At 46.0% G+C, this 13,425-nt stretch overlaps 1 protein-coding gene across 3 annotated transcripts in view; it reads left to right on the top strand.

Annotated features, from left to right (window-relative positions):
* Positions 1-13,425, top strand: part of LOC129820697 (DDB1- and CUL4-associated factor 6-like) — a 68,905-nt gene that overhangs the window by 39,947 nt on the left and 15,533 nt on the right. For 2 of the 3 annotated variants that reach the window (XR_008754228.1, XM_055877560.1), the window contains exon 11: positions 12,573-12,632. The exons of the other annotated variant lie outside the window; for it this stretch is intronic. Coding sequence is in view for 1 of the 2 variants with exons in the window: in XM_055877560.1 (XP_055733535.1) it covers positions 12,573-12,632 (60 nt within the window). In the remaining variant the exon portion in view is untranslated. The remainder of the gene's footprint in view (positions 1-12,572; positions 12,633-13,425) is intronic. 3 annotated transcript variants of the gene reach the window in all.

Below are 13,425 nucleotides of genomic sequence, written 5' to 3'. Positions count from 1 at the left end.
AGGAAGTCTCTAGATTTTGAGTATCTTGTGATAAATTGCAGACCACACTACTTGCCTAGAGAGTTTTCAGCTATACTTTTCGTGGCTGTTTATTTACCACCACAGACAGATGCTGGCACTAAGACCGCACTCAGTCAGCTGTATAAGGAAATAAGCAATCAGGAAACCGCTCACCCAGAGGCGGCGCTCCTAGTGGCCGGAGACTTTAATGCAGGGTAACTTCAATCAGTTCTACATAATTTCTATCAACATGTTAAATGTGCAACCAGAGAGAAAAAAATTCTAGATCATCTTTACTCCACACACAGAGACATGTTCAAAGCTCTCCCTCGCCCTCTATTTGGTAAATCCGACCAAAATGCTATCCTCCTGATTCCTGCTTACAACCACAAACTAAAGCAGGAAGCACCAGTGACTCAGTCTATAAAAAAGTGGTCAGATGAAGCAGATGCTAAACTACAGGATTGTTTTGCTATCACAGACTGGAACATGTTCCGGGATTCTTCCGATGGCAATGAGGAGTACACCGCATCAGTCACCAGCTTTATCAATAAGTGCATCGAGGACGTCGTCCCCACAGGGACTGTACGTACATACCCCAACCAGAAGCCATGGATTACAGGAAACATTCGCACTGAGCTAAAGGGTAGAGCTTCCGCTTTCAAGGTGCGGGACTCTAACCCGGAAGCTTATAAGAAATCCCGCCGAACCATCAAACAGACAAAGCATAAATACATGGCTAAGATTGAATCGTACTACACCGCTCATCTTGTGTGGCAGGGCTTGCAAACTATTACAGACTACAAAGGGATGCACAGCCACGAGCTGCCCAGTGAAACGAGCCTACCAGACGAGTTAAATCACTTCTATGCTTGCTTCGAGGCAAGCAACACTGAGGCATGCGTGAGAGCATCAGCTGTTCCGGATGACTGTGTGATCATGCTCGTCGTAGCCGACGTGAGTAAGACCTTTTAAACAGGTCAACATTCACAAGGCTGCAGGGCCAGACGGATTACCAGGACGTGTGCTCCGGGCATTTGCTGACCAACTGGCATGTGTCTTCACTGACATTTTCAACCTGTCCCTGATTGAGTCTGCAATACCAACATGTTTCAAGCAGACCTCCATAATCCCTGTGCCCAAGAACACGAAGGCAACCTGCCTGAATGACTACAGACGCGTAGCACTCACGCCCGTAGCCATGACGTGTTTTGAAAGGCTGGTTAGTGCTCACATCAACACCATTATCCCAGAAACCCTAGACCCACTCCAATTTGCATAGAGCCCAAACAGATCCACAGATGATGGAATCTCTATTGCACTCCACACTGGCCTTTCCCACCTGGACAAAAGGAACACTTATGTGAGAATGCCTTTCATTGTCTACAGCTCAGCGTTCAACACCATAGTGTCCTCAAAGCTCATCACTAAGCTAAGGATCCTGGGACTAAACAGAAACCCTAGACCCACTCCAATTTGCATAGAGCCCAAACAGATCCACAGATGATGGAATCTCTATTGCACTCCACACTGGCCAGCTCAGCGTATCCCAGAAACCCTAGACCCACTCCAATTTGCATAGAGCCCAAACAGATCCACAGATGATGGAATCTCTATTGCACTCCACACTGGCCTTTCCCACCTGGACAAAAGGAACACTTATGTGAGAATGCCTTTCATTGTCTACAGCTCAGCGTTCAACACCATAGTGTCCTCAAAGCTCATCACTAAGCTAAGGATCCTGGGACTAAACAGAAACCCTAGACCCACTCCAATTTGCATAGAGCCCAAACAGATCCACAGATGATGGAATCTCTATTGCACTCCACACTGGCCTTTCCCACCTGGACAAAAGGAACACTTATGTGAGAATGCCTTTCATTGTCTACAGCTCAGCGTTCAACACCATAGTGTCCTCAAAGCTCATCACTAAGCTAAGGATCCTGGGACTAAACACCTCCCTCTGCAACTGGATCCTGGACTTCCTGACGGGCCGCCCCCAGGTGGTGAGGGTAGGTAGCAACTAGAGGTCGACCGATTAATTGGAATGGCCGATCAATTAGGGCTGATTTCAAGTTTTCATAACAATCAGAAATCGGTATTTTTGGACAATGATTTGGCCGATTAAAAAAAATATATATATGTTTTTTTTACACCCTTATTTAACTAGTTAAGTCAGTTAAGAACACATTTTTATTTTCAATTCGGCCTAGGAACGGTGGGTTAATTGCCTTGTTCAGGGGCAGAACGACAGATTTTTATCTTGTCAGCTCGGGGATTCAATCTTGCAACCTTACGGTTATCTAGTCCAACGCTCTAACCACCTGCCTTACATTGCACTTCATGAGGAGCCTGCCTGTTATCCGAATGCAGTAAGAAGCCAAGGTAAGTTGCTAATTAGCATTAAACTTATCTTATAAAAAACATTCAATCAATCAATCATAATCACTAGTTAATAACTACACATGGTTGATGATATTACTAGTTTATCTAGCGTGTCCTGCATTGCATATAATCGATGCGGTGCGCATTTGCGAAGGACTGTCGTTGCTCCGTGTACCTAACCATAAACATCAATGCCTTTCTTAAAATCAATACACAAGTATATATTTTTAAACCTGCATATTTAGTTAATATTGCCTGCTAACATGAATTTCTTTTTACTAGGGAAAATGTGTCACTTCTCTTGCAACAGAGTCAGGGTATATGCAGCAGTTTGAGCCGCCTGGGTCGTTGCGAACTGTGTGAAGACTATTTCTTCCTAACAAAGACAGCCAACTTCGCCAAACGGGGGATGATTTAACAAAAGCGCATTAGCGAAAAAAGCACAATCGTTGCACGACTGTACCTAACCATAAACATCAATGCCTTTCTTAACATCAATACACAGAAGTATATATTTTTAAACCTGCATATTTAGCTAAAAGAAATCCAGGTTAGCAGGCAATATTAACCAGGTGAAATTGTGTAACTTCTCTTGCGTTCATTGCACGCAGAGTCAGTGTATATGCAACAGTCTGGGCCACCTAATTTGCCAGAATTTTACTTAATTATGACATAACATTGAAGGTTGTGCAATGTAACAGGAATATTTAGACTTATGGATGCCACCCGTTAGATAAAATACGGAACGGTTCCGAATTTCACTGAAAGAATAAACGTTTTGTTTTCGAGATGATAGTTCCCGGATTTGACCATATTAATGACCTAAGGCTTGTATTTCTGTGTGTTATTATGTTATAATTAAGTCTATGATTTGATAGAGCAGTCTGACTGAGCGATGGTAGGAACCAGATGGCTCGTAAGCATTCATTCAAACAGCACTTTAGTGCGTTTTGCCAGCAGCTCTTCGCAATGCTTAAAGCATTACGCTGTTTAGGACTTCAAGCCTATCAACTCCCGAGATTAAGCTGGTGTAACCAATGTGAAATGGCTAGCTATTTAGCGGGTTGCGCGCTAATAACGTTTCAAACGTCACTCGCTCTGAGACTTGGAGTAGTTGTTCCCCTTGCTCTGCATGGGTAACGCTGCTTCGAGGGTGGCTGTTGTCGATGTGTTCCTGGTTCGAGCCCAGGTAGGAGCGAGGAGAGGAACGGAAGTTATACTGTTACACTGGCAATACTAAAGTGCCTATAAGAACATCCAATAGTCAAAGGTATATGAAATACAAATCGTATAGAGAGAAATAGTCCTATAATTCCTATAATAACTACAACCTAAAACTTCTTACCTGGGAATATTGAAGACTCATGTTAAAAAGAACCAACAGCTTTCATATGTTCTGAGCAAGGAACTTAAACGTTAGCTTTCTTACATGGCACATATTGCACTTTTACGTTCTTCTCCAACACTTTGTTTTTGCATTATTTAAACCAAATTGAACATGTTTCATTATTTATTTGAGGTTAAATTGATTTTATTGATGTATTATATTAAGTTAAAATGAGTGTTCATTCAGTATTGTTGTAATTGTCATTATTACAATTTATTTATATTTTTTAATCGTCCGATTAATCGGTATCGGCTTTTTTTGGTCATCCAATAATCGGGATTGCTATCGGTGTTGAAAAATCATAATCGGCCCACCTCTAGTAGCAACACATCTGCCACGCTGATCCTCAACACTGGAGCCCCCCAAGGGTGCGTGCTCAGTCCCCTCCTGTACTCCCTGTTCACCCACGACTGCGTGGCCAGGCACGACTCCAACACCATCATTACATTTGCAGATGTCACAACAGTGGTAGGCCTGATCACCGACAATGACGAGACAGCCTATAGGGAGGAGGTCAGAGACCTGGCCAGGTGGTGCCAGAATAACAACCTATCCCTCAACGTAACCAAGACTAAGGAGATGATTGTGGACTACAGGAAAAGGACGACTGAGCACGCCCCCATTCTCATCGACGGGGCTGTAGTGGAGCAGGTTGAGAGCTTCAAGTTCCTTGGTGTCCACATCACCAACAAACTAGAATGGTCCAAACACACCAAGACAGTCGTGAAGAGGGCACGACAAAGCCTATACCCCCCAAGGCTTTCGACTCTCAATCACCACATTCTTATCGGCAGACTCAACAGCCTTGGTTTCTCAAATTACTGCCTCCTGTTTCACCAACTACTTCTCAGACAGAGTTCAGTGTGTAAAATCGGAGGGCCTGTTGTCCGGACCTCTGGCAGTGTCTATGGGGGTGCCACAGGGTGCAATTCTCGGGCCAACTCTCTACTCTGTATACATCAATGATGTCGTTCTTGCTGTTGGGGATTCTCTGATCCACCTCTACGCAGACGACACCATTCTGTGTACTTCTGGCCATTCTTTGGACACTGTGTTAATTAACCCCCAGACGAGCTTCAATGCCATACAACTCTCCTTCCGTGGCCTCCAACTGCTCTTAAATGCAAGTAAAACCAAATGCATGCTCTTCAACCGATCGTTGCACGCACCTGCCCGACCGTCTAGCATCACTACTCTGGACGGTGCTGACTTAGAATATGTGGACAACTACAAATACCTAGGTGTCTGGTTAAGCTGTAAATTCTCCTTCCAGACTCACTTTAAGCAGCTCCAATCCAAAATTAAATCTAGAATCGGCTTCCTATTTCACAACAAAGCATCCTTCACTCATGCTGCCAAACCTACCCTCGTAAAACTGACTATCCTACCGATCCTTGACTTTGGCGATGTCATTTACATAATAGCCTCCAACACTTTACTCAGCAAATTGGATGCTGTCTATCACAGTGTGATCCGTTTTGTCACCAAAGCCCCATATACTACCCACCACTGCGACCTGTATGCTCTCGTTGGCTGGCCCTCGCTTCATATTCGGCGCCAAACCCACTGGCTCCAGGTCATCTTTGCTAGGTCAAGTCCCGCCTTATCTCAGCTCACTGGTCACCATAGCAGCACCCACCCGTAGCACGTGCTCCAGCAGGTATATTTCACTGGTCATCCCCAAAGCCTATTCCTGAAGCTGGAGACTCATATCTCCCTCACTAACTTTAAGCACCACCTGTCAGAGCAGCTCACAGATCACTGCACCTGTACATAGCCCATCTGTAAATAGCCCATCCAAACTACCTCATCCCCATATTGTTATTTTTAATTTTTGCTCCTTTGCATCCGAGCATCTCTACTTGCACATTCATCATCTTCTGTACATCTATCACTCCAGTGTTTAATTGCTAAATTATAATTACTTCGCCACTACGGCCTTTTTATTGCCTTAGCTCCCTAATCTTACCTCAGCTCTACGAACCATTCCTTCAGCCTCATGGCTTGGTTTTTGATCTCACATGCACTGTCAATTGTGGGACCGTATATAGACAGGTGTGTGCCATTCCAAATCATGTCCAATCAGTTGAATTTACCACAGGTGGACAATCAAGTTGTAGAAACATCTCAAGCATGATCAATGGAAACAGGATGCACCTGAGCTCAATTTCGAGTCTCTTAGCAAAGGGTCTGAATACTTATGTAAATAAGGTATTTCTGTTTTTATTTGTAATACATTTGCAAAAAAATCTAAAACCTGTTTTCACTTTGTCATTATGATCTATTGATGAGGGAAACGATTCATTGAATCTGTATTAGAATAAGGCTATAGGGGCCTCCCGAATGGTGCAGTGGTCTAAGGCACTGCATCGCGGTGCTAGCTGTGGCACTAGAGATCCTGGTTTGAGTCTGGGCTCTGTCGCAGCCAGCCGCGACCGGGAGACCCACGGGGTGGTGCACAATTGGCCCAGCGTCGTCCGGGTTAGGGAAGGGTTTGGCCGGCAGGGATGTCCTTGTCCCATCGCGCTCTAGCGACTCCTGTGGCGGGCCGGGAGCATGCATGCTGACACTGTCGCCAGGTTTACGGCGTTTCCTCCAACATATTGGTGTGGCTGGCTTACTGGTTAAGTTGGCATTGTGTCAAGACGCAGTGTGGCTTGGTTGGTTTGTGTTTTGGAGGACACACGGCTCTCGACCTTCGCCTCTCCCGAGTTCGTATGGTAGTTGCAACGATGAGACAAGACTGTAACTACCAATTGGTAACACAAAATTGGAAAGGAAGGTAACATTTTTTTTTTTATAATAAATGTATTTAACCTCTGGTACAAGTGGGATGCTAGCGTCCCACCTCGCCAACAGCAAGTGAAATTGCAGGGCGCCAAATTCAAAACAACAGAAATAATTAAAATTCCTCAAACATACAAGTATTATACACCATTTTAAGGATAAACTTCTTGTTAATCCAGCCACAGTGTCTGATTTTAAAAAGGCTTTACGGCGATAGCACACCTTGCGATTATGTTAGGTCAGCGCCTAGCCGCAGAAAACCATACAGCCATTTTCCAAAGAAGGAGAGGTGTTACAAAAGACAGAAATAGCGTTAAAATGAATCACTTACCTTTTGATGATCTTCATCTGATGGCACTCCTAGGTCTCCATGTTAGACAATAAATGTTTGTTTTGTTCGATAAAGTTCATATTTATGTCCAAATACCTCCTTTTTGTTTGCGCGTTTAGTCTAGTAATCCAAAATGCACAAGGCCATAGTAGCGAAGTATTTACAATTTTAGCAAATTAACACTGGAGTGATAGATGTGCAGATGATGATGTGCAAGTAGAGATACTGGTGTGCAAAAAAGTAAATAAAAACAATATGGGGATGATGTACAGTTGATATCGGAAGTTTACATACACCTTAGCCAAATAGATTTAAACTCAGTTTTTCACAATTCCTGACATTTAATCCTCGTAAAAATTCCCTGTCTTAGGTCAGTTAGGATCACCACTTTTTTTTAAGAATGTGAAATGTCAGAATAATAGTAGAGAGAATTATTTATTTCAGATTTTATTTCTTTCATCACATTCCCAGTGGGTCAGAAGTTTACATACACTCAATTAGTATTTGGTAGCATTGCCTTTAAATTGTTTAACTTGGGTCACACGTTTCGGGTAGCCTTCCACAAGCTTCCCACAATAAGTTGGGTGAATTTTGTCCCATTCCTCCTGACAGAGCTGGTGTAACTGAGTCAGGTTTGTAGGCCTCCTTGCTCGCACATGCTTTTTCAGTTCTGCAAACAAATTTTCTATGGGATTGAGGTCAGGACTTTGTGATGGCCACTCCAATACCTTGACTTTGTTGTCCTTAAGCCATTTTGCCACAACTTTGGAAGACCCATTTATGACCAAGCTTTAACTTCCTGACTGATGTCTTGAGATGTTTTTCACACAGGGGCATTGGGTGTTACGTAACTTTATGAAATACATGAAATAAGTATGCAATTGTCGTGTTATTTGTTCACTCAGATTCCCTTTATCTAATTTTAGGTTTTGGTTGACAATTTGATGACACATTCAGTATCAAAAATATGTAAAAGTCGAGAAAATTTGAAAGGGGGCAAATACTTTTTCACAGCACTGTACAGACACAGACAGACATAATGTAAGTGGACACAATGAGTCCGTTTTGTATGTTGTCTCCCATTTTTCATATGTATTGTTTGTATCTGAACATGTAAGCTTCAGTATTGGCCGCGAGGCCTCGTCAGGGCTGTGACATCTGGCTTTACCGTAGAAACTGATAAAGCTACTATGAACATACCAAATTGGTATTTTCATATAAATGGGAAATAAAGATATTCATGCTCAATCCTTTACGATTCGCTTCACGAAACACTCGTAATGTGGTACGTAGCTTGAGTTGCAGTGGAATGCACTGGCATCAGACCATGTGACATTGTGGTAGGAATCAATTCATATATCAATCTATTCCTCAGTAACAACTTTTTTTGGAAGTCTATTCATCTAGTTTGAGGTGGAGTGAAAGGTTTGCCAATGATGAATCTCTGCATGATGCATTTTTTGAGGTTGCTGGCTTCTGGTCACACAAGGTGACAGATGTTTGTGCATGACAGAGGCCCTTGGTCAGGGTGGTTGGCCACTGGCACTACCCCATGGTCAACATAGTTGGTACCAGCTCATCACATTTACATTTACATTTAAGTCATTTAGCAGACGCTCTTATCCAGAGCGACTTACAAATTGGTGCATTCACCTTATGACATCCAGTGGAACAGCCACTTTACAATAGTGCATCTAAATCTTTTAAGGGGGGGGGGGGGGGGGGGGGGCAGAAGGATTGCTTTATCCTATCCTAGGTATTCCTTAAAGAGGTGGGGTTTCAGGTGTCTCCGGAAGGTGGTGATTGACTCCGCTGTCCTGGCGTCGTGAGGGAGTTTGTTCCACCATTGGGGTGCCAGAGCAGCGAACAGTTTTGACTGGGCTGAGCGGGAACTGTACTTCCTCAGTGGTAGGGAGGCGAGCAGGCCAGAGGTGGATGAACGCAGTGCCCTTGTTTGGGTGTAGGGCCTGATCAGAGCCTGAAGGTACTGAGGTGCCGTTCCCCTCACAGCTCCGTAGGCAAGCACCATGGTCTTGTAGCGGATGCGAGCTTCAACTGGAAGCCAGTGGAGAGAGCGGAGGAGCGGGGTGACGTGAGAGAACTTGGGAAGGTTGAACACCAGACGGGCTGCGGCGTTCTGGATGAGTTGTAGGGGTTTAATGGCACAGGCAGGGAGCCCAGCCAACAGCGAGTTGCAGTAATCCAGACGGGAGATGACAAGTGCCTGGATTAGGACCTGCGCCGCTTCCTGTGTGGGGCAGGGTCGTACTCTGCGGATGTTGTAGAGCATGAACCTACAGGAACGGGCCACCGCCTTGATGTTAGTTGAAAACGACAGGGTGTTGTCCAGGATCACGCCAAGGTTCTTAGCGCTCTGGGAGGAGGACACAATGGAGTTGTCAACAGTGATGGCGAGATCATGGAACGGGCAGTCCTTCCCCGGGAGGAAGAGCAGCTCCGTCTTGCCGAGGTTCAGCTTGAGGTGGTGATCCGTCATCCACACTGATATGTCTGCCAGACATGCAGAGATGCGATTCGCCACCTGGTCATCAGAAGGGGGAAAGGAGAAGATTAATTGTGTGTCGTCTGCATAGCAATGATAGGAGAGACCATGTGAGGTTATGACAGAGCCAAGTGACTTGGTGTATAGCGAGAATAGGAGAGGGCCTAGAACAGAGCCCTGGGGGACACCAGTGGTGAGAGCGCGTGGTGAGGAGACAGATTCTCTCCACGCCACCTGGTAGGAGCGACCTGTCAGGTAGGACGCAATCCAAGCGTGGGCCGCGCCGGAGATGCCCAACTCGGAGAGGGTGGAGAGGAGGATCTGATGGTTCACAGTATCGAAGGCAGCCGATAGGTCTAGAAGGATGAGAGCAGAGGAGAGAGAGTTAGCTTTAGCAGTGCGGAGCGCCTCCGTGATACAGAGAAGAGCAGTCTCAGTTGAGTGACTAGTCTTGAAACCTGACTGATTTGGATCAAGAAGGTCATTCTGAGAGAGATAGCAGGAGAGCTGGCCAAGGACGGCACGTTCAAGAGTTTTGGAGAGAAAAGAAAGAAGGGATACTGGTCTGTAGTTGTTGACATCGGAGGGATCGAGTGTAGGTTTTTTCAGAAGGGGTGCAACTCTCGCTCTCTTGAAGACGGAAGGGACGTAGCCAGCAATCAAGGATGAGTTGATGAGCGAGGTGAGGTAAGGGAGAAGGTCTCCGGAAATGGTCTGGAGAAGAGAGGAGGGGATAGGGTCAAGCGGGCAGGTTGTTGGGCGGCCGGCCGTCACAAGACGCGAGATTTCATCTGGAGAGAGAGGGGAGAAAGAGGTCAGAGCACAGGGTAGGGCAGTGTGAGCAGAACCAGCGGTGTCGTTTGACTTAGCAAACGAGGATCGGATGTCGTCGACCTTCTTTTCGAAATGGTTGACGAAGTCGTCTGCAGAGAGGGAGGAGGGGGGGGGGGGGGGGAGGATTCAGGAGGGAGGAGAAGGTGGCAAAGAGCTTCCTAGGGTTAGAGGCAGATGCTTGGAATTTAGAGTGGTAGAAAGTGGCTTTAGCAGCAGAGACAGAAGAGGAAAATGTAGAGAGGAGGGAGTGAAAGGATGCCAGGTCCGCAGGGAGGCGAGTTTTCCTCCATTTCCGCTCGGCTGCCCGGAGCCCTGTTCTGTGAGCTCGCAATGAGTCGTCGAGCCACGGAGCGGGAGGGGAGGACCGAGCCGGCCTGGAGGATAGGGGACATAGAGAGTCAAAGGATGCAGAAAGGGAGGAGAGGAGGGTTGAGGAGGCAGAATCAGGAGATAGGTTGGAGAAGGTTTGGGCAGAGGGAAGAGATGATAGGATGGAAGAGGAGAGAGTAGCGGGGGAGAGAGAGCGAAGGTTGGGACGGCGCGATACCATCCGAGTAGGGGCAGTGTGGGAAGTGTTGGATGAGAGCGAGAGGGAAAAGGATACAAGGTAGTGGTCGGAGACTTGGAGGGGAGTTGCAATGAGGTTAGTGGAAGAACAGCATCTAGTAAAGATGAGGTCAAGCGTATTGCCTGCCTTGTGAGTAGGGGGGGAAGGTGAGAGGGTGAGGTCAAAAGAGGAGAGGAGTGGAAAGAAGGAGGCAGAGAGGAATGAGTCAAAGGTAGACGTGGGGAGGTTAAAGACACCCAGAACTGTGAGAGGTGAGCCGTCCTCAGGAAAGGAGCTTATCAAGGCATCAAGCTCATTGATGAACTCTCCGAGGGAACCTGGAGGGCGATAAATGATAAGGATGTTAAGCTTGAAAGGGCTGGTAACTGTGACAGCATGGAATTCAAAGGAGGCGATAGACAGATGGGTAAGGGGAGAAAGAGAGAATGACCACTTGGGAGAGATGAGGATCCCGGTGCCACCACCCCGCTGACCAGAAGCTCTCGGGGTGTGCGAGAACACGTGGGCAGACGAAGAGAGAGCAGTAGGAGTAACAGTGTTATCTGTGGTGAGCCATGTTTCCGTCAGTGCCAAGAAGTCGAGGGACTGGAGGGACGCATAGGCTGAGATGAGCTCTGCCTTGTTGGCCGCAGATCGGCAGTTCCAGAGGCTACCGGAGACCTGGAACTCCACGTGGGTCGTGCGGGCTGGGACCACCAGGTTAGGGTGGCCGCGGCCACGCGGTGTGAAGCGTTTGTATGGTCTGTGCAGAGAGGAGAGAACAGGGATAGACAGACACATAGTTGACAGGCTACAGAAGAGGCTACGCTAATGCAAAGGAGATTAGAATGACAAGTGGACTACACGTCTCGAATGTTCAGAAAGTTAAGCTTACGTTGCAAAAAAAATAAAATAAAAGATCTTATTGACTAAAATGATATAGTACTGCTGGCTGGTGAAGTAGGCTGGCTAGCAGTGGCTGCGTTGTTGAAAGTGAAGCTGGCTAGGTAACCTCGACAATTTCTCTAAACTACACAATTATCTTGGATACAAGGACAGCAAAGACAACTAGCTAACACTACGCTAATGAAGTCGTTCCGTTGTAATGTAAGTTTCTACAGTGCTGCTATTCGGTAGAAGTTGGCTAGCTAGCAGTGTTAGCTAGCAGTGTTGGCTAGGTAGGAGGACGGCAGCGCGGCAGGCGAAAATAGCTGGCTAGCTAACCGATAATTACTCAAAGCTACACAATTATCTTAGATACAAAGATAGCAAAGAAAACTATGTAGCTAGCTAACACTACACTAATCAAGTCGTTCCGTTGTCAGACATGCAGTGAGTGGGTGTTCGTATTACTACGAGGTTCATCCTTGTTCCATGGCTTACTTTCAAAAGGCTGAGTGAGACAACTTGAGATGCCTGAAGTTGAACCACTGTGTAAATCTTCTGTTGTTATCAAACTATGAATTGCGCGTGTGATATTTTTTGTGTTCTAGCACTGTACGTGTGCCGCTAAGTCCGGGATGTGTTCCATCTCCCACAAGCTTTTTGTAGTGAAATTGCTGTTCTATTCCCATATCAATATCAACCTTGAGATGTTCTTCCCAGTGTTAACACAAACAACACTGTCTGTTCATTTAGCTGTGTTTAACTATTTTTTTCCTGCTTGGCCTTGGTCAACTTTAAGCTGCGTTTTGACTTGAGCTTTGATCTTTGACCTCTGGGTGACCTGAGCATGATCATATGAACCCTGGTGTTACCCTCTGTGCCCGTTGTTTAGTGAGTCTTATTTGTGTTCCAGATTCTCCCTCGTCTGTGGTTAACAAACAGCTGGGATCCATGACTCTGGATGAGCAGCAGGGTGCGTCTCCTCTCCTCCCTTTCCCTCCCTCCCTTCTCTCTCTTTCTCTCTCTCACTCTCTCATTCTATCCCTATAGTCTCTTATCTCTCTTTCTCTCCTTTTTCTTTCTGTTCTTTTGTATCTCTTTCTTCCTCTGGCCTTTCTCTCTGTCGTCTGTGTGGCATAAAAAATTATATAATAATTTGCATGAGACTTCTGGCGTGCCTTCTTGTCCCGCCACCATCTTTACCATGAGACTTCCGGCTTGCCCCTTGCCCCTCCACCAGCTTTACCTGAGTGCATGTTCAATAGGCATGCATTCTAGTCCATTTTGGCCAACCGAGTCCTCAGGGCGGAGACTGGTGTAAGCTATTTTCTCCAAGGCTCTCTTGTTGCGACTGTAGCTTGAGATAATGTTAGGTAATTCCTCAGCCCATAAGTTTTGATTTTATTTTGGACAGGTAACATAATCCAGGGCCGTATTTATGAACGGAAACACAGGGCATGTGCCCCTGGGCTCCAAACCTGGCCCTGATGCAATCTTGCTGTCCTCCTGGCTTTTCACTCAGTCACAGCCGTGCTGTAGATCATCTCACGCTCAAACTGTTCCCTCTCAATGCGATCGTCTCCTGTATTGGCTTTCTTTTTTTTCTTTTTTTTTTACAGAACAACGCAATAGGCCCTAGGATGACAGTGACATTCCAAACTGCTTTGTGATGAACTGTTGCGTGGGGTGGTAGATCGAGAGGCTTGCATTTAACCCCTGTATCTTTGTGGTGTTCCCCTCTCACCTGTGTGACGTTTTGGTTCAAA

Source organism: Salvelinus fontinalis, chromosome 23, assembly GCF_029448725.1.
Source record: "Salvelinus fontinalis isolate EN_2023a chromosome 23, ASM2944872v1, whole genome shotgun sequence".
Classification (NCBI taxonomy): domain Eukaryota; kingdom Metazoa; phylum Chordata; class Actinopteri; order Salmoniformes; family Salmonidae; genus Salvelinus; species Salvelinus fontinalis.
This window is presented reverse-complemented; position numbering and strand designations above follow the sequence as displayed.